General features: G+C 41.0%; 2 protein-coding genes across 9 annotated transcripts in view; one reads left to right on the forward strand and one right to left on the reverse strand.

The window, feature by feature from the left end:
* The window catches only part of BRF1 (BRF1 general transcription factor IIIB subunit), a gene marked incomplete at its 3' end in the record, with an annotated part of 179,077 nt that overhangs the window by 84,797 nt on the left and 68,476 nt on the right, over positions 1–25,804 (reverse strand). Inside the window, exons 4-6 of the mRNA XM_080617127.1 lie at positions 19,056–19,087; positions 9,720–9,792; positions 990–1,139 (exon numbers count right to left, since the gene is read on the reverse strand). Of these exons, the coding sequence (XP_080473253.1) occupies positions 990–1,139; positions 9,720–9,792; positions 19,056–19,087 (255 nt within the window). The remainder of the gene's footprint in view (positions 1–989; positions 1,140–9,719; positions 9,793–19,055; positions 19,088–25,804) is intronic.
* Positions 4,403–18,998, forward strand: BTBD6 (BTB domain containing 6). 8 transcript variants are annotated; one of them, XM_080617132.1, is made up of 8 exons: positions 4,403–4,974; positions 5,228–5,519; positions 5,716–5,806; positions 6,072–6,190; positions 6,425–7,292; positions 17,400–17,437; positions 17,792–17,869; positions 18,219–18,346. In XM_080617132.1, exons 2-7 carry the CDS (start codon positions 5,317–5,319, stop codon positions 17,844–17,846), a joined length of 1,374 nt encoding a protein of 457 aa, XP_080473258.1. In that variant the 5' UTR covers positions 4,403–4,974; positions 5,228–5,316; the 3' UTR covers positions 17,847–17,869; positions 18,219–18,346. The 8 variants fall into 8 exon arrangements, with proteins under 8 accessions (XP_080473258.1, XP_080473256.1, XP_080473259.1 ...); XM_080617130.1 differs by lacking the exon at positions 17,792–17,869 and having other exon boundaries at positions 18,219–18,998; XM_080617133.1 differs by lacking the exon at positions 17,792–17,869 and having other exon boundaries at positions 17,400–17,460; positions 18,219–18,266.

Raw genomic sequence — 25,804 nt, forward strand, 5'->3', positions numbered from 1 at the left:
CAGGTAGGTGTTTCAAGTGCTGCAGTTCCTAATGGGAACATCAGAGGCTGAAGTAAGGACTGGCCCTTCAAACAATGCGTGGCACAGACATTTAGGCCAGGGAACCAAACTAAACTCATTCAGTCCACAGTACACCATGTGAACTGCATATATGCAGTAGGGGACTTGGCACCACCTGCTTCAATCTATTGATCTATATACTGAATCAAATTACTTGCTTGTGTAGATATAGTCTCTGCAGTCAATCAAAGACCAGGCCTGTCTCCCATGGTCTATACTCAAATTTTAAGCAATGTGCAATAAGCAAGTGCTATTAACAAAAAGAGGCTAGAAATCAAGAAGATTGCCATAGTCCTGGGCTCAATAGGTTTGAGTGCTATTTCTTATTGCAGCATGCACACATAAGATCTTTCAAATAAAATAAAGCCCATATGTGAACTCTGTGAGTATCTCTTCATTATTCTGACCTCACTGGCTGGTACTGACTACCTTTTAACCTAGCCCTCCTAAACTGGTAGGTTTTAAGTAAGCATCATGAGAGCAATGGATCCCGGAAAAAAATGAAGGAGGAGAGGAAAATAATTTCACAGAACAAGTCAAAGAGGGTGTTTCTTGCATAAGACTCTGTGTAAAGACACAAATCAAAGGGCTTGCACTGAAGGTGTCATTTTAGCTGACAAAACCCGCCCACTTTTAGCAGCCAGAGCTTCTAGAGAGTAGGGGTGAGAAGAGCACCAGAAAAGAGGCTAAAATTCCAAAACAAGATACAAAGGATCTGAGCAAGTAATGTAGGAGCAAGGGCAAAAATAAAGTTTGAGTTTCAGAAACTATTTCACTGAAGACATATATAATCTGTAGGTGCCTGACAGCACAAACCCCAGAGAACACAGCATCACCAAGGAAGTGAGAAAGTCCTCATCTGTTTCCAACCCCCAGACTCTCCCATTCAACCCGTGACAGGGAAGCAATACGCTCTGTGTCTGACGTACCTGCTCCGCAGAGCCCGGAGGGCCGGCGGCCGGTGTGCATCCAGTCCCGCTTCATTCTCTGCAACAGCCTGAGAGCTGTCATGGACACCTCATGGTTCTTATCCCCAAACTCAAGCATGTGTGCAAAACGAGGGATATATAAACATGGATCTGCAACAGAAAGTAATATAATTCTTCGCTATGAAGGTGATGGGGCACTGGCACAGGTTGCCCAGAGAAGCCGTGGCTGCCCCATCCCTGGCAGTGTTCAAGGCCAGGTTGGACAGGGCTTGGAGCAACCTGGTCTAGTGGAAGGTGTCCCTGCCCATGGCAGGGGGGTTGGAACTGGATGATCTTCAAGATTCCCTCCAGCCCAAACCATTCTATGATTCTATTTCTAATCCTAACCTTTGCTTTAGGAAACATAGTATTCAAGCAAGGCGGTTGTGGTTGGCTTGCTTCAAGTCTAAGCAACAACACAGACTGTGCTGCTGGGCTAGATCCACCAATCACTAAGCTTTAGAAGCACCATTATAGTTAAGCTAAACCAAAATCCTTTCTTGCCTTATAGACAAGACACCTTTAAAGCACTACATGAGGTTCTTCTTACACCCTTTTCAGGGTTCAAGGCTACACATGCTGACTAACACATGACCAGTGCTACCGGTGTCAGTGAAATTACGCACAAAGATAAGCATTTACAAAAGCTTTTGCACAATAAGGACATGACTTAGACCCCAGACTTTTAACATCTCCTGCAAAGTAATGAATCAGGTAACTTGCACATCCCATCTCATGCCTAACTACAAACTAAGCTTTGAAAAAAATGTTTGCTTAAAATCCCACATCCCTAATAAAAGTCTACTTACATCTTCAAAGTTAATTCCAGCTCCTTCTCAAGATTCATATTCCAACAATACAAAACAGTGTTTATTACAGATACTAAGGCATACTCTCCACCAGCATGAATTGCTGGAACCCAATTAATGTCAACAGTGCTATAACAATTTACATAGGTCATGGATCTGCCTTCAGATGTACAAACTTATTTCAAGTGTTGGTGTTATCAGCTTCAAACTAACTGAAATATGTCAGTAGTGATTGTGCTTTGCCTAAACCAATTTAGAATTTATCAAACAATCTTGTAAAAGCTACACTTAACACATTTACTCTTATTTAAGGTATCAGTTTCTCATTTCCTGACAGCCTTTTATCCCTTGACCAAGAATCCATGATGTATGGTAAATTGTTAACTATTAGTCTCAACTCAATTTCCTTTGCTGATTCCCAATGTGGGCACTTAAACTGATATAGATGAAAATTCAGCTCGCAACACTGGAACAATCTTACAATTTACAATTAATCAAAGCAGTTTCATTTAGCACCAAGTTATAACAATGATGCCCTGTTGCTATCCATAATTACCACGATCACACAGTAGGTGATTATGCCTGTCAGCCCCACAGAAACATTTAAGTGAAAGCACTTATCACGCAAGAACTTCCAAACACATCTCCTTCAAAACTGAAGAAATGCCAGAGTGCAGTCAGCTCCTAAACATGACCCTAAAAATCAGAGGTTTACGCAAGATTAACTGATCCCTGTGACATTAAGGGCAGTTGCTCTGTATTTCCAAGAATGATTTCATAAAACTGTACTCAACAGAAATGACCAATTCCAAAATACAACAACAAAAACCAATTCAGAAATTATAGCCTGGGATTCAACAAACATTTAAACTTTGCTCTTCGCACCACAGAAACACACGCGATGCTACAGACTGGTGCCTACTTTGCTTTTCCATTTCCTTTTATCCCAAGAGATCCAACTTCAGCTCATCCAGAGCAAAGCAATTCACAGCTTTCTCTTCCGAGCTGAGTTTCGGGAGCATTTACACATTTGCTTTGTAGCTGCTCAGATGTTTCTGCTGGCATTCATGCCCACAGGTCATTTGACAAAACATTGCACATCGTTCATTTAAATTCTGAAGCTACCCAACTCAGAAAACGAATATGTGGGTGGGTTTCAAGTGAAGAGCCTTAAAGGGGCCACAAATAACTAGACAGTAATATTACCTATATATGTACTAAATTCAGGGCCAAGGTTAACATAAACATGTCCCATATGGATGCAAACATTAAAAAAACCCAATTATTTAAACGTTGTAAAGCTCTAACACCTTGATTCCTCCCACAGGTACTAAAGGAGCACAACGCTCTCAGAGGCAGGGGAGTCTCCTTTGAATCACAGAATCATAGAATACCAGGTTGGAAGGAACTTCAAGGATCAACCTTTCTAGGCAAAACGTGACCTAAACTACATGTCCCAGCGCCCTTCTCAGCTGAATCTTTAAAGTGTCCAACACTGGGGAATCCACCACTTCCCTGGGGAGATTATTCCAATGGCTGATTGTTCTCACTGTGAAAAATGTTCCTTGTATCCAGTGGGAATGCCCCCAGGAGACCCCTGGGACTGAAACTCTTGTGCAGGAGCCAGCAAGTTCCAAATGGGGCAGAACCGCCTGGCTTTCCTGAACGGGGTTACGAGGGCCACGAAGCAGACAGCAAGAAAAACAGGATTTTATTTTTTAGGACAGGAGCATCCACTTTTCTGAAGACTTTCCCAGCTCTCCCTACTGCACTCATGACTAGAAACAGGCTTTTGGAAAACCCTAGATAAAAGACAGTAGTTAAAACGAGCATAGAAAAAAATATCACGGAAACTATTCAAAAGAATTACTCCCTCCCCCAAACAGGTAGCCGGGACAGCACGGGAGCCGCAGCCGTGCCCAGCAGCAGGTCAACCCACAGTACCGGGCACGGAGACTGCCGATCCCCACTGAAGAACCCAGGAAGGCGAGCGGGAACGCAGCTCGGGAGGCCCCGCACAACCGGGGCACGGCGGCTTCTGGGCTACGAGAGGAGGAGAGGAAAACCCCGCTGCAACTTCCCCGACTCCAACCGTCCGCCCCGGCCGTGCGCCCTGAGCCCCAGCCGCCGACCCCGGCGGGGCAGAACGGCGGAGCGGAGCGGCGCGGGGCGGTGAACGGCGCGGCGGCGCCCCCGCCCGGGCCGGCCAGGAAAGGCTGTGCGCAACCGGGTCCGCCAGCCCCGCTCCGTGCAGGCAGCCCCTGAGCCCGTCCCCGGTGCCCCTGCCCAGTGCTCGCTCCCGCTGCGGTAACAGGATCGGGAGCACCCAGCGCCGGGGCTTCCACCGGGACCGGCGAGGTGGGCTGGCGAGCCGCTGCCCGGCGCGGCACACGTAAACGGAGGAGGGCGGAGAAGAGCGCAGCAGACTGACACAAGACCGGACGGGGGGCGGACACCCCGCCGCGCCCCTGCGCTCCCCATTGGCCCCGGCCGCCGTGACGCGGACCGCGGCGGCTGCCTATTAGGGCGGGAGGCGGAGGCAGGGCCCGGCAGAGCTAAGCCGAGCCCCGTCGAATACTGTCGCTGCCTCCGTGAGGGGAGCGCTGAGGGCAGCGCCGCCCGCCCGCCGCGGAGCAGCCGGGGCGCCCCGCGGGCAGCAGCGCCCCCGACGCGGGCGGGAGAAGCGCGGAGGAGCGGCGCTGTGTGGCGGCGGCTGCCGCCAGCAGAGCAGGAGAAGGAAAGTTGGTGCGAGCGGCACTGGGGCCGCCCGGCAGCGGGACTGCAGAGAGCCGCCGCCTCGGCCCGGCCGCCGCAGATGTGCCCCCGCCGGGCGGGGAAGGACGGAGCGGAGCGCGGTCGCTGGTAGCGGGGATCGGGCGGCTGGTTGCACTTCACCGTCGCCAGGCTGCTGCACTCGGAGGATTTGTGGATTGACTCTCGCTGCTGACCCGCCGCTTCGGCTCTCTCTCGGCTGGATCTGTGGGGCTGGGCTGCTGCTGGATTTGGGATTTTCTGTTGTTGTTTTCTCTCCATTACTATTTTTCTCTCCGCTTTCCTCGGTGGAAGGAAGTGCCTGCCAGCTCCCCCACTGCCAGCGTAGCGGAGCCGCGGAGGTTGGGACTCCTCTGGAAGCCAAGGTGAGCGCTGGCACCGATCCGACACAGCGGCATCCCTTTCCCCCCCGGAAAAGTGCGTCGGGCCTGTAACCGCAGAGCGCGCATACAAAACACCAAAAACACTAAAAGCCACCGCGCATCTAGAAGCATACAAAATATCCAGATAGTGGGACTCGTATTTGGGATTTGTTAGTTCTCTTGCTCATGCCACTGCCCCATGGTTGCCTCAATGGCAGGATCATGAAGTGTTTGACTTTTTTTCTTCTGCTTCCAGAGACCTTAAAGAAGTCCAAAAAAAGTGTGAGGTCAAACAGCAAGGTGCCAGGATGCTATGAGATAGTGCCCCTGTCCCTGAAGAAGAAGATGGCTGCAGAACTTTACCCTGCCAGCACCAACACCAATATCGCAAACAGTAACGCCGCCGCCACCGCTGCCAACAGCAAGAAGAACGCCCTGCAGCTCCAGCAGAGCGCCCAACCGCCCCCGCCGCCCCAGCTCCAAAACCTCAACAACAACAACTTGGAGAGCGCCAACTGGCAGTCCTTCCACCCCACGCTGCGGGAGAGGTAAGGGCCAGGCCCGCCGGAGCTCGCCGGCCGGGCGGGAGCGCGGCCCGGCCCCGTGCACCTGCGCCGAGGCCAGGAGCGAGAGCTGGGATGGGCCCGCGGGAGGCTGGGCGGCTGCGTGCCAGCGGGGCTGGGGCAACTAGGTGAGGGGCTGCCCGCCGCTAACGGGGCTTCTCCCCCCTCCCCTCGCTTGCAGGAACGCGCTTATGTTCAATAACGAACTCATGGCTGACGTTCACTTCATCGTGGGCCCGCCAGGGGCATCCAAGAAAGTTCCTGCCCATAAGGTTTGTGCAGATAATTTTTGGCTTTTTAATACTGCTGTGCATATCGCCTTCTCCCCCGCCTTACAACTAGGTTCCACTATTTTTTCCCCTAATTGCAGTTCTTGTCTAATATCAGAAGTAATTCACTGCAATTAAAAGGCACAGTCTAAGGTAGTCTTCTGCCTCCACTGTACCTTTTAACTTTCTCTCAGTGTAGCTTTTAACCGCAGCCAGCATGCTCAGCTATTGCCGATACATACTACTGAGGCTTCTCTCTGTTTTCCAGTACGTTTTGGCAGTTGGTAGCTCTGTCTTCTACGCTATGTTTTATGGCGATCTCGCAGAGGTCAAATCCGAAATCCATATACCAGATGTGGAACCTGCAGCCTTTCTAATCCTATTAAAGTAAGTGGCCACTACAAGTCTGCTAATTACACGGACAGAATCAAAGTAGCTTATAAAATATGCATCTCCTAATTGGCATTGTGCAATATGCACTTATTACTGTTTACTTAATGTGCTGACAAATACTGTATATCAGATTCACTGCCAGCAAAGATGACAAGAGATCAATCTTTAATGGCCTATATAAATATTTCTTTTTTCCCTAAGTAACTATTTTTTTTTCCTCCCATCTAGATACATGTATAGTGATGAAATAGACCTGGAAGCTGACACAGTTCTGGCTACGTTGTATGCTGCCAAGAAGTACATTGTGCCGGCCCTAGCAAAGGCTTGCGTCAATTTTCTGGAGACCAGTTTAGAAGCAAAGAACGCTTGTGTCCTGCTGTCTCAGAGCAGGCTCTTTGAGGAGCCAGAGCTGACCCAGCGCTGCTGGGAAGTGATTGATGCTCAAGCAGAAATGGCACTAAAGTCAGAGGGCTTCTGTGAGATAGATCAACAAACATTAGAGATCATTGTAACCCGGGAGGCACTCAACACCAAGGAAGTAGTAGTTTTCGAGGCTGTTCTCAACTGGGCAGAGGCTGAATGCAAAAGGCAAGGGCTGCCAGTTACACCACGCAACAAGAGGAATGTATTAGGAAAAGCTTTGTACCTGGTGCGGATTCCGACCATGACTTTGGAAGAGTTTGCTAACGGAGCTGCCCAATCTGACATCCTCACCCTTGAGGAAACTCACAACATATTCCTGTGGTACACAGCTGCAAATAAACCCAAACTAGAGTTTCCACTGACAAAAAGAAAAGGACTCGTGCCTCAGCGATGCCATCGGTTTCAGTCCTCTGCATACCGCAGCAATCAGTGGAGGTACCGAGGGCGATGTGACAGTATTCAGTTTGCTGTAGACAAACGGATATTTATAGCAGGACTGGGATTGTATGGATCGAGCTGTGGCAAAGCTGAATACAGCGTCAAAATTGAACTGAAGCGCTTAGGAGTTGTCCTTGCTCAAAATCTGACAAAGTTTACCTCTGATGGCTCCAGTAACACTTTCTCTGTGTGGTTTGAACACCCTGTGCAGGTTGAGCAAGATACCTTTTATAACGTAAGTGCTATTCTGGATGGTAATGAACTCAGTTACTTTGGGCAAGAGGGAATGACTGAAGTGCAGTGCGGGAAAGTGACGTTCCAGTTCCAGTGCTCCTCTGACAGTACTAATGGTACCGGAGTACAAGGAGGACAAATACCTGAGCTCATTTTCTATGCATGATGCATTTCACCTTGATTGTATTCCAATACTGCAATGATGCACATTAAGGGATTTCTCTGTTTTACTACAAACTCCGCAGCAGTATGGAATGTTATGCTACTTAACTATCTGCTACATCAGCCTATACAAATAAGTGAAGGAATGCTCTTGAATTTAATCTTATTTTATTTATTCATAAGCTATTTGACTTAATTATTAAGACTGCAACAAGCAGAGAAATGTTAAATTTTGCACGTACTGTGCATTTATTTTGTATATAGATAACTAACGTGCAGACTGCAGCTGACTTAAACAGAATGTTCTAAACTAGAGCAGTTTATGAATCTGTGAAATATAAAACATTTTTACTTGCCCTAAATCCTGTGTACTTGATCACTGCTCATCTTACGGCTTGTATCTGTTAATTCCTCTACAGTACAGCTAACGGGTGATGATACTGTCGTGTATCCCCTCTGTGCAGCTATACAGGGCATTAGCTATCACTGCAGATACAAGGGTTTCCTTGCCTGGTAACTGAGACTATCCATCAGTAGCCTTTAATTTCCTTCACGAAAAAGGGAGCTGACATCTGTGGAAGCTCAGGGGTTACTTCGTGTTGCCTAAGCTGAATATAATCAGACTCAATCAAAATCATCCTGTGGTTATATTTAAGATCCCTAATGCCCATTCACATGCACCATCTGCATTAACCTCCAGCCTGTCCAGCAAACAGTAACACTGACACTTGCACGTGTCAAACTGCACCCCACTTGAATGGCCAGAGTCAAGATGTACAGATGAGGCTTAACTCAGTTACAGGCATCATCACTGATTTAGCCCAAAGCTGCAATAATGGCAGCCCTCTAAATAGACATCCCATCCTCACGTTTAGGAGCAGACATTAGAGAAACACTTGAAATACAGTCTTTAAGTTCACTCCAAATTACTAATAAGAACAAAAGCTGCTGATCTTTGCCTCCCTCCTCTATTTTTTTTCTAAAAGCAGTCTTATCTACTATTAGTCATTTTACAGCTAATACCCTTAACTTTTCTTAAAGAATAATAAAAGTAGGTGGGTTTTTTTTCAAGTATCTGGCAATCTTTACTGATGAGCCAGTTAGAAGTACAGGTTTTTTACAAATTTCTTGCATCATGATGACCTTGGAAAGAATATTAAAGCAGCAGTCTAAACCAGCATTTTTCCATGTGTAACAAGTACCTCTACATTTAATTGAGAAGGGTTTTCCATTTGCCTTTTTGTAAGCTGCATTAATTTTGACCTTGAAACTAAGCCACAACACAAATTCTGCCCATTCTGTCTTTAAAAAAAAAGGAATAAACAATAAGGCAAGTGAATTATTGAAAATAACAACTTTTTACCAAATATCAAGCTATGCTAATGAAGTCAGCACACCACTACAGCTGATAGAATGTGGCAGTGCACAGCTATCTGGATGCTGTTATGACAGTGCTCAATATGCGAGCTGCGGGTTCTCTTGCTGCAAAGGCAGGCAGTTAGGTGCCTAGCTCAGTACATCTGAAGGGGGGAGTATGTGTAGTGTATACAAAGGCATCTGATGCTCTCAGTATAGATTAAGGAGTGTGGGAGTAAGAGTGGGTAAAGATACAGAAATAAAATTCCTGCACAGAGGTGGTAGCAGTCACAAGACGTCTCTATAAACAGTGTTTTAACTGGAATTGGCATGAACTCCCTTGGCTTAAAAGCTGTAGCCTAGACAATAGCTTTTTTGCCCTTTTGACAGGTTAGAACCCACCTTCCTATCACTGTTACAATTTCAGTGATGACTTACTAATTAAAAAGTTATTCACATGCTTGGAAAAAGTTGCTTCTTTTCCAGCGACCCAACTGTATTTCAAGCTCTGAACAACTCAGCTACAGGTGATGGACAGATAGTGAATTTGGCAAATATTTATCAAACACTGCATCTCTGTAGAACTGAAGTGTGACAGGCCTGTGTGAGCTTGCAAACGTACACAAGTTTGTTATACATGAGCCCCGTCTTAGCGTAGCTTGGAAAAAGGAACAAAATTGTTTTTAAAAGAAAACAGCATCTAGCTCCCAAAACTCTTACATAAAGGAGAACAGGCTCTCATAGTTAGCAAAGCTCTTCTGCCTCGATTGATTCCAGCTTCACTTTTAAAGGTACCACTTTGCATTTGGCACACAGTACTATGTCTATCTATACACATACATACGCATTCTTGTCACGTAACCATGCAAAACCCACGCCCAAATACTCAAAAGTTAACTCAAAAAAATACCTATAGCTGGAGCATTTATGCAGAGTTCTCTGGCCAACAGAAGGAAAGTTTTTCCCAGCACATAGACATTCACCTATTTAAAAGACAAAAAAACCCCATTATTTAAATATTAAACCACAGATGTTTTAAATAGAACATTTATATGGAAAGGAAAAGAAAAAAAAAACCCCAAACAAACCCTGACTTTTGAATTCTTAAACAACCTGCTTTTAAGAAATTCAATTGAAGTAATACAAGCAATATTCATAGATATAAAATAACACTTGGTACTTGTCAAAAGCGGCACAAATTAGCATTGTAAATCAAAGCAGAAGTTTATACTGAAAAAATGAAGCGAAGCGGTTCTTTATGCTCTTCAGTGAGTTCTGTTGCTCTGTAGTACTTGGACAATTTTTCAGTTGTTACCTAACATTGTGACATTGAGCAAACCTTAATATAACATCAGTATATATGAAGTGTCATTTGTGTTAAAACAAAACCTGAGCACATACTCACAAGTTAGTACAAATTTCAGCTCTGCATGATCATGTGAAATGGGATAATTAAGTATTGCACAAGCACACACCAAACTTTTCTATCAAAGCAAGGAGTGGTGCTAGATGCCCCAGGGGTTATTTGTCATTTCTTACTCTCTGGACATTGCCCCAGATTACCCTACATTAAAAAAAAAAAAAAAAAAGATAAATTCAGAAAAACCCTAAGCCACAGCAAACCTTGCTGAGGAGCCAGGGACAGAGCCCTGAACCCCTCCTTCACTGTGGCACTCAGGAGGACATAAATAGAGGGGAGGAGTTGCTCTTTATACTCTGATGTGCAATTAATAATATAGGCAACTACATTTGTATTTTATAAGTCTGAGGAAGTTTTCTTTCACTAGTTTTGTGGTCAGCAGGAAAGGCAGGATATACTTCAGTCTCTAATCAGCCCCAAACGTTCCCACGAAGCTCCGTGATCACCTTGCTCCCCCCAAGGCGTATGTAAAGGTCAAGGTTAGCATAAAACATTCCATTCTCCTACACTCCAAATGCATATATTTTTATATTTTAATGCTACTATATACTCTATTGCTTTTATGTGACACAACTGTCTCTCTCTTTCCTATGCCAGGATAGTGAAGGTGCTTACTAAGCAGTCAATTACATAGCTGAGTTGCTGATTATGGCAGAAGTCTATGTAAATAAAAATATCCTGTTACGGTGTATATTCTCTTTCAGTTTCACAAGCGCTTTACCAACAACAGTTTAAAACCAAACTTTCCTTCCAAGTTTATAGATGCTTCTACTAAGATAGCAAAAATGCGTATATATATATATATATAAACTAAACAATACTGACACATTTCCCCTAGCACATCAAAATCTGAAACGTTCTTAATGTAAATTTTTCCTCAAATTTAAAAAAAATTAAAAACGAGATCTTCAAAGAAATCCTCAGAATAATTGTGTATCCTGAAAGTGACTGTGCATTCAAGTGTACAGAATGCGATGGTAATTAATTTCATATTTAGTGGAAGGTGTTGGATATCTATCTTTCATGCTGTGTCTGACCAATGATTGGACTGGCCTAGAAGATACAAAAGTATATTCTCAAATTTTACTGTCCTCTTTTTTTCTGAAATACCAGACAACATAGAAATACTATTCTATGAGAAAGAAGTGAACAAAATATACCCTTTGCAGAAGAATAATATTTCTTTGGAAATAAGTCACTGAATTTTTATACAGAAAAATAAGCACCTACTGAATCTGGCAATTCATATAGGAGTTTGAGAGTATGTGACTTTCCATAAGCCACAGAGACAGAACAGACATTACTACAAGAAAGCATCCTGCAGTGTTTCAGTTGGCTGTAGATGCTCTAGATTCATTGCAAGCTTGGAATGGCTTGTTTTGACCTTTCTTCTAAAAAATATTAACATAAAGAGTGGGGGCTTGGCTGTAGCTTCAGCCTTCTAAGTTTGCCAACCAAGTTACTGTAAATCTTAAACCTCATTACTTAGATCTTGTTCTGCAAGAACGATTTCACTGCACAAATCAATAAAGTTACTTCAGTGGAGACAACTACATATGATATTTCCATCAGAGGCTTCAAACTCATCTAGTTCTTTCATTTTAGTCTAGGAAAAAAACCACCCTGAAATTCAGACAAGTATTTCTCCTTACGGCTTTTTTGTCACAACTTCCAAATATTTGATGTGTGTCCCCATCAAACCATCCCAGTCTCTAAGAAACTCCTTCCAAGCAAACTTTCCATAAATGGGATCATCAAAGAACAAATAAATATGAAGAGACATAAAGTAGCAGGTCTTTAAGTTCTAACAATGACAGTGGGTGCCAAATTAAATGTAAAGCAAAGACAAATGCATAATAAAATTGCTCAATCACAGTTTATCCTCCTCTCCTTGGCCTAACTAAAAGTCTCCAGATCCATGGTCTATTTGAGAAGTAATGTACTTAAATCTAACCTGCTTTTCCACTTCACCCACATCATCAGTATTTTATGACCAACTTCAAGGTGCAGGCAGTATGTTTACACGAACTAATAAATTCAAATAGAAATGGTCCATCAGGGAATTTCTTTCTTTTAATCATAAGTGAATTTCTTTGCAGTTTCTGGTTACTACCAATTTAGAAAGAAAGCATAATATACAGTGGATTATAGGCTCTGTATTGTTTTCCTCATGAAACACATGTTTTTGATGCCAAGGTAAAGTCACAAAAAAAGAATCAAGAATATTTAATTGCTTCCAGTTTTCCTGGTAAATCAGTAGGAAAAGAAACTTAACGCCCTCTCGAACAATACACTTCTCATCTTAAAAAGTTACCAGATAGTCACAGGTTCTGGGGCATTTCTCATAAATGTAAAATTAAAGATGGCATAAAGCTCATCCAGAAATCTGTAATGCCACTGAATGGCTGAAATATGATATTTAAGATCTTCTGGGTTTAGTGGAAGAAGGCCCTTTCACTAAAATTTTATGCTACTGTCACTAATTTCAACTATTACTCATGCACACACACATCCTGTGACAGATGAGATACGATATATAATAGGCTCATAGACAGAGTCTTTACTCTCATCATTTGTATGGTTTTTTTGCACTTCATTAAGCTTAGAAAATTGAGAGAATTAATTTAGAGGCCTACTTTAATTTCTAGTTCTTTCTTCATTAAGAACTTCTTATAAAAATTCATATACTACAATCCATCAAAAGCTTAACACTCCAAATTTAGAACCATATGACATTTTGCATTCATAAACCTTAATTTTATATAAGTCCTTAGAATGATAAATAAACAAAAATGCCCTTCTAAAAATATGTGTCTGGCTTAGGCTTGAATTGGTGCAGCTTTAAAGCTTACCACATCGACTTCGGCCTGTTTGCCCTCCTCTTAATTTGAAAGAATCATACTGAAAAACAGTATATCTCTAAACTCTGCCCAGTCAAAACTGTCAAAGTGTTACAATTCTTTTTATAGACATTCATAAGACTTGCACTTTTTGCCTGCAATATTTTCATCAGATATTAAGATTTCCTAAACTTGATGCAATCACTAGGTTCGAGCATCAACACCTAATACAAGAGTGGTGGCAACCTCTGTCAGAGGGGATATTTTAAAGTATCTGCATACCCGGATAGTTTTTACTGCATTATTTTACATTCTGTTCACATTTAACAAAGTTTATAAACATATGGACCTGACATTGAATTGTTTTTTGGTTTTTTTTTTCTTTTTAAAGAAAAACAAAACCCAGAACAAAACAAAAAATCCTAACCCAACAAAAATTGAGATGCTTCAGCAGGAAGACATCTTTCTGACAAAACGTTGCTCACCAAGGCACTGCAAAAAGAAAACAACCGTTTTTACTCTGAAGTTCTTACAGGAGGACTTAAGATTCTCAAAGATGCTATCCTTTACCAATAGTTAGTTTCTGCTCTTATTACAGAAGACTGTATATTAGTTAAAACCTGCATTTGGAGAAGGAATGGTGTCCAATTATTCATTTACATCTTTACAGAAAGATTCTTCTACTTGTTCTACCCTTTGCCCTTCACAGTATTTTTTGGAGACACAGTCTTTTCATTTCACATCTGTCAGTCATCAGATGCTGATTTCAAAGGGACAATTCCATAGGGACTTTTACCCTTCCATAATTTCTTCTTGCTTTCACATCATGCCTGATGTGTTCACAAATTCCAATATACTTCCACTTTTAGAAGCAACAACAAATTCCTTGTTTCCACCAACACAGGATTTCAGCTGTTCATCAGGCTAACACCTTCCACAATTTTAAACTCTCTTTGGGAAACAGGGAATCTCCTATTCATACAGTTATTAGGTCACTTTATCTTGTGGACAGTAGCAGAAAATAAAGCTGCTATCATTGAACAAAAGTTTTTGCTTCACCCTAAATTCCATAAATTTATAAATCAAGACTCTTTTCACTACAACCAATTTCCAAAAAGGCCTTCCAAGACCATATGGTGTGGCATTCTGGGAACATGTTACAAATGGTGATGATGGTTAAGGTATTCTTTCTTTTAGAAAGACAAAGACTGGGCAGTTGGAACACGATGAGAATTCACACTGTGAAACATCCATGGCTGCTTGCCTAAATAATTAAGCAAGCATGAAAAGCAAATGAGTTTTTAAGGAGAGTGTCTGTTGCTGGGGAAAGAGGCACCTGTGGTTATTTGATTCATTATTAACATTTCTAGTATAGTAATGCCTGAAGGTCCCAACCAGGTTGTTTAAATTAACTCAATCAACATAGCAATTTGCATAGGGGCAATAAAGGCAAATGCAGTCAACATGTTAATAACTTTAAATTAACAAAGGGTATTAAAAACTAAAGCAAATGAATGTAGTCTTAAAAAAATACTCTATTTTACTCTCCTGCACACAAACTGAAACTTTTTTTTTGGATCCATATTGCAACCAGAACATTACACTTAACCTCGAAAGACAATACACAAGACTACAAACACGTACCAAACTCAGCTTGTCAGACTGCAGTTCAAAGAGACACAAATCAAAATTAAGCAGCTTCCTCTCATGCTATGCTTTAAAGTGTTGCCTTCAGCCTGAGGACTCTGCAGGGACAATCTACTTTTGCTAATCACATATGGGGTAGTCCTAGAATTCTTCCTCCACCACCACAGCAGTATAATAGACCATTATCATAACACATATGCAAGAAAGTCAGTAATTTGTGACAAGCATAGAAGAATCAGGGAAGCCAATGCTGCCTTCAGAAAAAAAAAAGTGTCCAAAATCTCACAATAAAAATCCTTCTGGACAAGAAACTACTGTTACTTGACTAAACAAATTGAAGATAAAGAAATAAGGAATGAGAATTGTGTGTTGAAGTGGAAGAGAGATCAGCAAAGCACTAGACCAAGCAAGTATTGGTTACTGATTTTCTCTTCCTGTGTAGTCTCTTCCTGTATGTAGAACTGTAGCGCAGTTCAACCTGGAATGTATCTCAGCAAGTCTCCAACCCCAACCTCCTGCTCAAAGCAGGGTCAGCTACAAGAACAGACCAGGCTCCTCAGAATCTTGAAATCTTTGATTGACAGAGACTTCAAAACTGCTCTGAGCAACCTGTTTCAACACTTGGCTGTCCTCATGGTGAAAAACCTTTTCATGATATCAAGTCAAAACATCTCATTTTAATTATTAATATTGCTGCTAATCCTCCTGCTGCAGACTCCTGTAAAAAACCTGGCTCTGCTCAACATCTTCTAAGTATTAGCCTTATTTAACAGTAGGACACACCAAAGGCACACTAAAAATTATATTCTACTAGGCTAATTGGAGATCAGAGCACTGCAAACACTTCTTCCCAAAGTCTTTTATGACCACATTGCAAAGACCATGACCCTGGAGATGACAAGAATCTAAAGAAAGCCTACCATTTCTGAGGATGAGAAGGGCAGCATTTCACCACAGCAAGATCAAAACTTTAGCCAAATACTTCTCCAGGGGCAAGGAATGAGGTGCTCAAACAGATGACCAGCCCTAAACTGTTCAAAAGTTGGGCCAAGGCTAGACAAGCTTCTCAGCTCTCCTAAATAAGCAAGGCCTGTTGCTTAGATTGGATTAATAAAAAAGCAAACAAAAGGCCTGATTACAGACCTCTCTAAAGATTATATTTGCAAGTAAAATGCAGTATCTGAAAATATTAAGCTAGTACTTTTCCTGTCAGAGACTGATGACTGATCACCCTTCCAACTCAATCAACATGCAGCACGGCTGATCTGCACAAGGAAGGAGCCTGATTTGGAGCAGTGATCTGGACATTTTCAGATAATACTTTAAAGTCTAAATGTACCAGAAGCATACTGAACAGGTTTCCAAGACATAGGATATATTTCACCTGAGGATAAAATGGCACAAAAAGTACCAAGGAAACTGCCTTTACAATTAAAAAAAGGCAACGACATTTGGCTTTTTCCAAGATGACAGCAATTTTGAAGCTACAAAAACTATTATGAATTGTAGCAGTTCTCCAGTGGAACAAGACAAACTCCCACATCTCAGTCATCAGCATAAGAGAAAAACTGACATGACTTCATAAACAGGCTGCCATTAAACAGTGAAAATTAGTCTCTATTTTAAGTTTTAGCAGTATACTACTATTCTAAAAGTGTATTAAACTACAGGGGGCAGCCTTTTTTTATTCTTTTATGGGGAATGGGGGACCAAATCCCAAAGCAACTCAGTAAAGACAGGAAGAGAGGTTGGGCAAGTAGTAGAGACCAGAGCTTAAGAGTCCACTCTTACGGTTTTGCCTTGGGATTTGTTTGTTTTTAAAAAGCTAAACAGATCAAGAAGAGAGAAAGAACACAAATATATTAGGTCATTAAACAAACCATGAGTTGCAGGTAACAGCAGATTGAAGTCTTCTTCGCATCACTCTTACTTTTAGCTACCACCTTTCTTATGTTGTGAGTCACAAAGGGCATTAACTCTCCTAGGGCTTGCAAGACACTGGTTGAAGGTCACTGATGTGGAGGGTGTCATTAACTGGGATGCAGAATGGCATTGCTAATATTGCTTCCAGCTGCAAGATGGCAGAAGGAAGCAATGAATGGCCTTTTCCACAGGCTTTCATTTATCTTTTTTGCTGGTAGCTAGAGTTACAAAACTTACTTTTTGTTTTGCTTTTAGATGAAGCAATGCACAAAAGGTTGTTCCACTTGTTTTTCCACCCTCAAATGAACTGAAACCTATTTCAAGGTGTTCTGTAACTCACTCAGTAGCCTCCATAATGACACTTGGTAAGGATGTTTCGTTTGGTAACTCTCTTCAAAAAATCCCTGCAGTCAGATGATTAGCAGCCCTGCAGGTCCCATCACCTCTCACAACTGAGCTGTATCAAGCAGAAAATGCTAAAGAAAAATCTCAAAATCTGCTGTTAGCATCTAAGCAAGAGCTAGTGAGTGAAGCTCAGCCGTAGCTCATTGCTTAGACTTTCAGATGTGACTTTTTCCTGACACAAAATTGACACCTCTCTCACTTTGCCAAGAAAAATAGTTCCCTGGACCACTCTGCCACATTTTGTACAGATGAGTGAACAAGTTAAATGTTTTGGAAAGATAATACCACTGCCATTACTACTACTACTGCTAACAAGCTTTCTTTTCCTCTAATGCCATTCACATCCCAACTTCAGGATAGGAAAGCTGCACTTGAAAAAAGAGGCACTTCAAGGTAATACAGTACAATCTAATGAGGTAATTGCTTTTCTTTATTTAGGCACAAAATCTGTAGGCAAAGGCTGATCTAAAGCAGAATCTACTGATGCTTTTTGCCTGGGCCATAAACATCTTGCCACCGAGTTTTTGTTGTTTTTTTTTTTTTGTTTGGTGTTCTTTTGAGGGGAGGGAAGCAGGGCAGACCATTTTGGTTTGGCTTGGGGGGGGTTGCTTGGGGGTGTTTTGGGGATTGTGGTGCTTCTTGGTTTGTTTTTGTGTTTTGATTTGGGGGATTCTTATTTGAGGGGGTGGGTTTGTTGGGGTTTTTCTGGTCGTTTTTTTGTTGGGATTTTTTTTTTTTTTGGAGAAGAGAGGGGATAAGGAGTGGGGAAGGAGTAAACAAACTCCAGGTGGAAGAGAATTGAAGCTGGGACCTGAAAACTCATTTGTAAGTTCTTCAATGTGACTTTCTGGCTAGCTACAGCTAACAACGACATTTAACATTCCTGTTTGCTCAGATTCACCTTAAAGAAGCTATAAAGCAGAGCACATCTTAAGTCTTCACACAATTAAATACATAAATACAGATAACGATACTGAAATTTTGCATTTTCCCTCTTTCCCTGCTAATAATCTATTCCTGTCTCTCCCATCTCTTCAGTTACCCCTCTTTAACGTTCTGGTCCTCACAATGCCCCATCTCCCCACCTTTGCCAGCTGGCACATACAGAGAGGGAAAGACAAATTGTTCAATCTTTCTTGTCTGTGCTTGCTGACAATACTTTTTTCTTTTACAGATACAATACCGACTCTTCTTCACATTGTGTGACTATTCTTCATATTACTGTCATCACTCTATTTTATAACAATCACCATGAAAAATCACCAGTGTTTAGACGGAAATAAACCTCCCATTCTACACATGCATATTTGGTTATAAGTAATCAAAATAATTCAGTAAGAGTTTAGAAGAGAGAAAAAAAGTTACTCTTTTTTAGGAATTAAAGATTCATTTGATTATTGCAATTCCAGCAGATTGCTTCAAGCAATAAATAGTCTTTACAGGGATGCCATTTACCAAGACAGCTGGGAAGACAAAAATAGATGCAACTAACCTACTCACATTGTATGTAAAACAGTTGTAACATGGAGAATGAGCATAAGAGCATATGTCATTAGAGCTTTCTAATTCCACATACAGAGCAAGTACGCCTTTCTCTCAAAATAAATTTTATAAACCACGTCTCTGTAGTGCACTAATCCATTTAGACAGTATTACCTACCAAAAAAAGCTATTTCTGTCTTCAACAACTGTTGTTTTAAAAATGTGTAGCATCTGACTCTGTGCCATTGCAGTGGCAATGACTCTGAATCCTGATGAAAGGATCATACTAACTCTCAATGCATTATATGTAGCATTCAAGGAAAAAAAAAATAAATTAACATTTAATTTTACTGAACAATTACTCAGATTTATAAACCCAGTGATTTTCCAAGTCAGAATTTTTAGAGAGAAATTAAAACATCTCAAACAGCCCACACTGACAGCTCTTTGCTTGCAAGCGATCTTAAACTTTAACAATTCAAAGTTTCAAATAGCAATTAAAATATATATATATATATATATACCTTACCTGAAGAAGGTCACTGAGGTCAAGTAACATGTCTGTGAGGAAGTCAAGGAATATACACGCTTGTTGAATGTGATACTGTTTCTTAATTTCATTAGCAACCCCAAAAAGGAAGCAATAAACCCAGGCTTAACTGTCAAAAAACCAAATACGGATTAGGTACTTCGATGCACCACTTCTGCTAACAGAGAGCACCCAGCTAACAGCTCAGCCCCCCAAAAAATCCTGCCAGCACCTGCTGCATTTACTACACAAGCTGTCCATGTGAAGTGATGGTCTCAAAGAACAAGCCAACACCTTGTGTGACTTAAAATGCTCACCATACAAGGCAGCCTAAGAAAGACCCAATGATAACAATAAACCAAATAAGTGCATCAAGATAGAATACTCTTATTACACTTCATTTAAGAACATAAAGTATTATAAGTCTCCTATGCCACCTCCCAGAAAAACAGATGGAAGAGCAAAATAAGAAACCTGCAATAAGTTTCTGTTGTCCTCACAGAAGAGGACCTGTCAAAGAACTGGGAAAAGAAAGCAGCTTTGGCTGCTCACTTCTCTGACCAAGAAAATCAGCTGTTACCTATGAGTTTTCACTCTGCCTATCATATCCTACACTACTGCAAAAATATTAGGTCACCATCTACTACGCGTTATAGGCATCCTTGGAACTCGTAATAGCTAAAACCAAGCCAAAACCACTACAGGTTTCCATTAGATTGCTGAAAGCAAGCACACTGATAAAAACATTATCTTGACAATATCTAGAAAGAAAAAAAGCAAGAACCATTAAGCTTAAGGTGCAAAGGTAGTCTTCTCACTACAATCAAGGTAAGGAACATACGCTGGATCTCCTATCAGCTACTCAGGTGTGGTTTACATGTTGTAAATGGTTCCGGTTTTACCAATAAAAGGAGTGTCAAAGTGTGAGAGAAGGAGAGTGAGGCAGGCAAATAAAATATGTACGTGGGTGTGTGTGTGCATTTGTGTATGCAGCAATGTGTTGAGAAATCCAGTAATAAAAAACTACAGGGACGTCAGTATAGTTTGGTACATCATGGTAATGCAAGTATTAGCGTATGATGTTCTTAAAGTATGCCAGAGTAATAAAGCACACTTTCTTCTAAGTATTATTAGCCATGGAAGAATAATTCAGATAATGTAATCAGTTTATACATAAACATTTGCCTTGTTAAGAATTTTTATCCTTGAGCATTCCTATCCTTGGTTTGCATTTGAAATTGTATGAATTTAGAACTCAAAATCTGTTATAATATCCAATAACTTATGTTGTTATTTGGTGAAAGCCAATTTTAGCATTAAGAAAACACAGCATAACTGGATATTTATTTAGCTGAAAACTCAACATGTCTCTGAAAAAATCCAAAATCTATTATAGATAGTATTATGCACGACATTAAAGTAATCTTAAATTTTAAGACAGTAAGGAAATTGTTAACAAAACCAATCTGTAAAATATACAGCTTAAATTTAAACACAGCAATATTGAATTTGATGCAACTTTTTTGTCAAAGTAGTGAGAAAGGAGAAAAATGGAAAGACTTAACAACCCAGTTGCCAAGGAACCATAATAATTGTCAGCTCATCAAACCAAGCTAACAGTTCAGCTCCCCAAAAAATCCTGCCAGCACCTGCTGCATTTACTACACAAGTTGTCCATGTGAAGCCATGGTCTCAAAGAACAGGCCAACATCTTGTGTGACTTACAATGCTCACCATACAAAGCAGCCTAAGAAAGACCCAATGATAACAAAAAAAACCAGTAACTGCATCAAGATAGAATACTCTCATTAAACTTCACTTAAAAACATAAGGTATTATGAGTCTCCTAAGCCAGGAAAAAAATGCTAGTTAAAAAAAAATGTTAGGAAAATGCTAGGGAAAAAAATCACCCACCACACCAGTTTTATGCTTGAGACATCACAGTATGACTTAGGTTTGGAGGTACCTTAAAGATCATCTTGTTCCAACCCCCTGGCCATGGGCAGAGACACCCTCCACTACATCAGGCTGCTCAAAGACCCATACAACCTGGCCTTGAACACTGCCAGGGATGGAGCATCCACAGCTTCTCTGGGCAACCTGTTCCAATGCCTCACCACCCTCACAGTAAAGAACTTCCTAGTATCTGATCTAAATCTCCCCTCTTTCAGCTTAAGCCTTTCTACCTTGTCCTATCACTACATTTGTAAAAAGTCTCCCACCAGCTTTCTTGTCGGCCCCTTCAGGCACTGGAGGCTGCCCGAAGGTCTCCCAAGAGCCTTCTCTTCTCCAGGCTGAACAAGTTCAACTCTCTCAGCCTATCTCCATAACAGAAATGCTCCAGCTCTCTGATCATCTTTGCAGCCAACTCTGGACCTGCTCCAAGAGGTCCACGTCCCTTTTACTGAACGCAGTACTGTGGATGTGGTCTCACAAGAGTGGAATACAGAAATATTCTAGGTCTGAAAATGTTCCTAGCTCTCTACTGACCTGAAGTGTCAGGTTAATCTATGTCTACCCTGGGATACCTTCACCACTTGAGATAAACTAAAATTACCACTCACATCTGATAGATTTCATTACATTTTAAGAGGTGAGAAAAAAAGAAAAAAGAAACACCACCACACACACCAGAAGGAGCTTGGAGGTTGCTGGGGCACCAAACTGAGCAGCTGAGTCGTCCTACAGTCTGCCTGCTGTCACTGGAGACTGAGGATGAGTTAGAAAGAACATCACTGCCAAATGCTAACTCAGATCTTAGGTGAGCCAGAGAACTACTTTTCTAACCTAGGCATTTCAGTTACAGCCACAAAATCTGTATACCAAAGAATTCTCCATCCTCCTCAAACCATTAAAAACACTTCAGTGGAAGACCTAAACTTAACGCATTACAAGTGCTCAGGCTTTATTACTGTAAGAAAAAGCACCTCTTTGTCCAAGCCACAAGAAACAGTATTGTATGCATTTACAATGACATGAGATTAGAGCTAAGAAGCTGGGAAATTCACTTGCAGGGTTCAGGCAACTCTGAAGCAATTTAGAGCTACACTATACATGTTTTAACATACATTTGCTTTGCTTCTTAGAGAAGTTGGTTCAAGTGTCCACTGAAATTGTAAGCAAAGGTCACATTAAAAATGTGACATTTCTGGACTTTATTTAAGGTAGCCTCCAGCAATCTCTCTCCCTGATTAGGCATGTAGCTGCTACAGCAAAGCAAAAGCAAAAGGGAAATTTGAGTCATGCAGTAGCAATGGGTTGGCCTTTACTGTGAATATTGTGAGCACAATTATCAGCAGGAAGTAGTTTTAAAAACAGGCAGTTGTTTTCAAACTCTTTTTCAGAGTTGGAACAGTTCAGAAGAACATACAACAACAGCTGAAACCAGCAGATAATACCTAATATGTATTCAAAAATTATACAATCGTAAGATAAATGTTTTCTTTGAGGCTGAAAGAAAACAGTGATAACTTCACATAGAGAGACTGCTAGCACATGGAAAAGTTCTCTCAAAGGGATAGAAAGCTACTGATATTACAGATATACACATACAAAATAACAGGGCATAAACACAAGGAGACTTAGACTATAAATGTGCCCAATTAAAAAAAAAAAAGGGGGGCAAAAAAAAGAAGCATGAACAGTTTCAACTGCTTTCCCTTTGCTGTTCATTCTTTAACTGATTTCACCAAGGTATGCAATGACTGTCCATCACTAGAAACTTTTAAATCAAAATGAGAAGAGTCTAAAGGCTTTACTTCAAAAGATTTAATTCAAGGGAATCCTTTGACCAACGTGATGCAAAAGGTCAGACTGAGTGGCCAGAACACTCCCTTTCTGCCTTTATAATCTGGTAATCTGTGGATAATGTGAGAGCACTATGAATCACCGCAATAATGGCCTCATTCTCAGCAACAGAAGAAACAAATGTTCATGATGAAATGAATAGTACTGGAAACTTAAATCCCAAAATACCAAAACAAGCATGCATTTGTATTTCACATAGACCTACATTTTACATATTCCAGCAGCCCTAAAGTACTTATACGAAGCCCCTTGGCTTTCAGTATTAACATTTAGCAGGAGGCAAAACTGCCATTTGCAAATATATTTGCCAGTATATTTGCAAATATAGAGATGCAGGAGTAAATTGTGGAAGATGCTTTTAAAATAACAACTGTCATTAACAACAGAGTCATTCCCCATCCTAATAAATAAATATATAAATCCTGATTTAAATGTCTGATAATATTTGAAGGCTTCCTGAGAGTTGTAAATTATTTCATGGTACTATGTCAGAATTCTTCCACCACGTAGCATGTCCTGTCTGGGAGATACAGGCACATGTAAGCAGCACCAAGAAGACAGTCTAGTATTTATGTCAGTTAGTTTTCCTCAGTTACCCTCAAAATGGTTTTGGTATGATTTGTTTTGGGTTTTTGTTTTTTTTTTACAAGCTTACTACAAAATCAGCCATACACCAGAAAGAGGACTAATGCCAAGGAATCTTGACTACAAGCACTCAGCAGAAATTTGACATCTTTAAGAGCCATGCTGTTCACTAATGAAGCGTCACCTTTTTACAGTTGAACAAAAAATGCTTTCTGTTTCTAACGCAAAAAGCAGAGCCATTAAATATATAAAATATTTAAGCATAAAGTCACACTCTGTACTCAACAAGAGCAAACCAGCTGGCTGCAAACAAAAAAGCAAAGCTTAATAGGAAAGCTGACTGAAAAGCAAAACCAATTTCTGCATATTAAAACAATTTTTTTTCAAGTCCTAAATGAAACAAAATATTGCAATTTCAACATTAGGGCTCTGTATAAGCTACATAAGAGATGGAAATTTCCCAGAAGCACTTACAATAACAAACACACAGAGATAAGACAAAAGGGAGGGTGGACATAGAAGTGGAGTGATATCAGGGTGAAAAACTAGTGACAGCATTTGGCTGGCCCTGAACCCAGTTTTCCCCCTTGCAGATCAACACTCAATTCACAAACGTCCCTTTCCATATTTTCATACACCAAGTGACTTCTGATTATGACTTATTATGATTATCTCTCTGCTGCTTTACAAACTTACAAACCATTTTAATTAGCGATTAACTAAAACTGACGGCACTAATTGTTTAAAGTAAACACTTCTCTTCCCAGCAACACTGAACTAAAATGATTAGAAAATAAAAACCAAAACCAACTCTTTTGTAGCAAATTCATTTAACAAAAGCTTTGCCTTGAGGCTGAAATCCTACAGAGCCAAAGTCTCTTAAGTTTGCAATTTTGTCTGTACACAGTCCACACAGCACAAGCCGCACTCGCGTATATAAAAAAGAAACCAGCATTTAACAAACCAAGCTGGTAAGCACAAATGCCAATTTTATAAAAAGCCACCTTCATTTATGTGTACATTAATGCATGATTAAGTAAAAAAAATGGATTTTGGTCCATCCTCTTTTGCACACAGCTGCATGCCTAAAACTTCCTAAAGCTACTTTTTTCCATATTCTGTATTCTAAAATCCCCAGCTAAGGACAAAAGGCAGTGCCACACTTCTTCCCCATGTAAATCGGGATGTTTCTCTAGTAGTTCCCTTTCAGCATGTCCACTGTCACCATCTTCATACTTAAGTTTTCAGCAGTAATTCACAGAGTCATAGAATAGTTTGGGTTGGAAGGGACCTTAAAGATCATCTTGTCCCAACCTCCCTGCCATGGGCAGGGACACCTTCCACTAGATCAGGATGCTCAAAGCCCCATCCAACCTGGCCTTGAACACTGCCAGGAATGGGGCATTCAGCATTGTACAACCACTTAGGCAGATTATTAAAAGTGAGACAGGCATTCTGGGCTGCATTCAGCCTACCTGATTTCATTGCATTAACTGAAAGGGTTAGAAATGCTGTGTTTTGGTTCACTTAAGTTCTGAATTAACCTTTGATCCATGTTCTCCTCTCTTCTATCTCCAGTGACTGTAGACTGCAGTCTAGGGCACCTGGGCTGTTGACTGGCGCCATAGCTGGTTAGACAGGACGGATCCAACCCTGAAAGCTACGTTAGCCTTCAGACTCCCCAGTGCACATACAGTTCAGCCTTTACTAAATTAATGCTGTAGCTTTTCTTCATAATTGCGTTCAGAGGCATTCCCATTTAGAGGTACATTTTCAAAAGCATGCCAGCTGAATATAGCTGAATATGCAGCGAGTGCTCAGCACTTCTGAAAATGCTGCCCTTAGAGAGTACAGTCTTCAAAGGACTGGGGCTAGGCTGTACTCCTAGTGTTACTGACTTCAAGTAAATAATCTGCTTTATGGGATATTGCAAAGTATTTACATACTCGCATGTAAATTTAACACAGCCAAACACAACCAAAAAAAAGTAAAAAAAAAATACATTTTTTTCTTCCCAAAACGCTTGTACAGTTAACTTGCAATTATTTAGTATATCAAGATAGATCAAATATGCAAAGAATATTTGTACTAAGCTACTGAAAGAATAATCTAGTTAGTATATTTGCTTTGGGAAAAGAAAATTTGAGCATAGAATGAAAATGTAAATATTAATTTAAAAGTTTTTGAGACATAAGGTTAATCTTCAACCGGGATGATGTGACCGTGTCTAAATAACAGTTGGCTATGTTCAAACAACAAAAGTCTCCAAACAAGAATGAAAGACCCTGTCCCCTGAACAGTAAATTGAACGAGCACTGGTGAGGGAAAACAAGAGGTTGCTAGGATAAGCAAGGTTT

The sequence above is a fragment of the Psittacula echo genome (assembly GCF_963264785.1).
Source record: "Psittacula echo genome assembly, chromosome: 5".
In the NCBI taxonomy this organism is placed as follows: Eukaryota; Metazoa; Chordata; class Aves; order Psittaciformes; family Psittacidae; genus Psittacula; species Psittacula echo.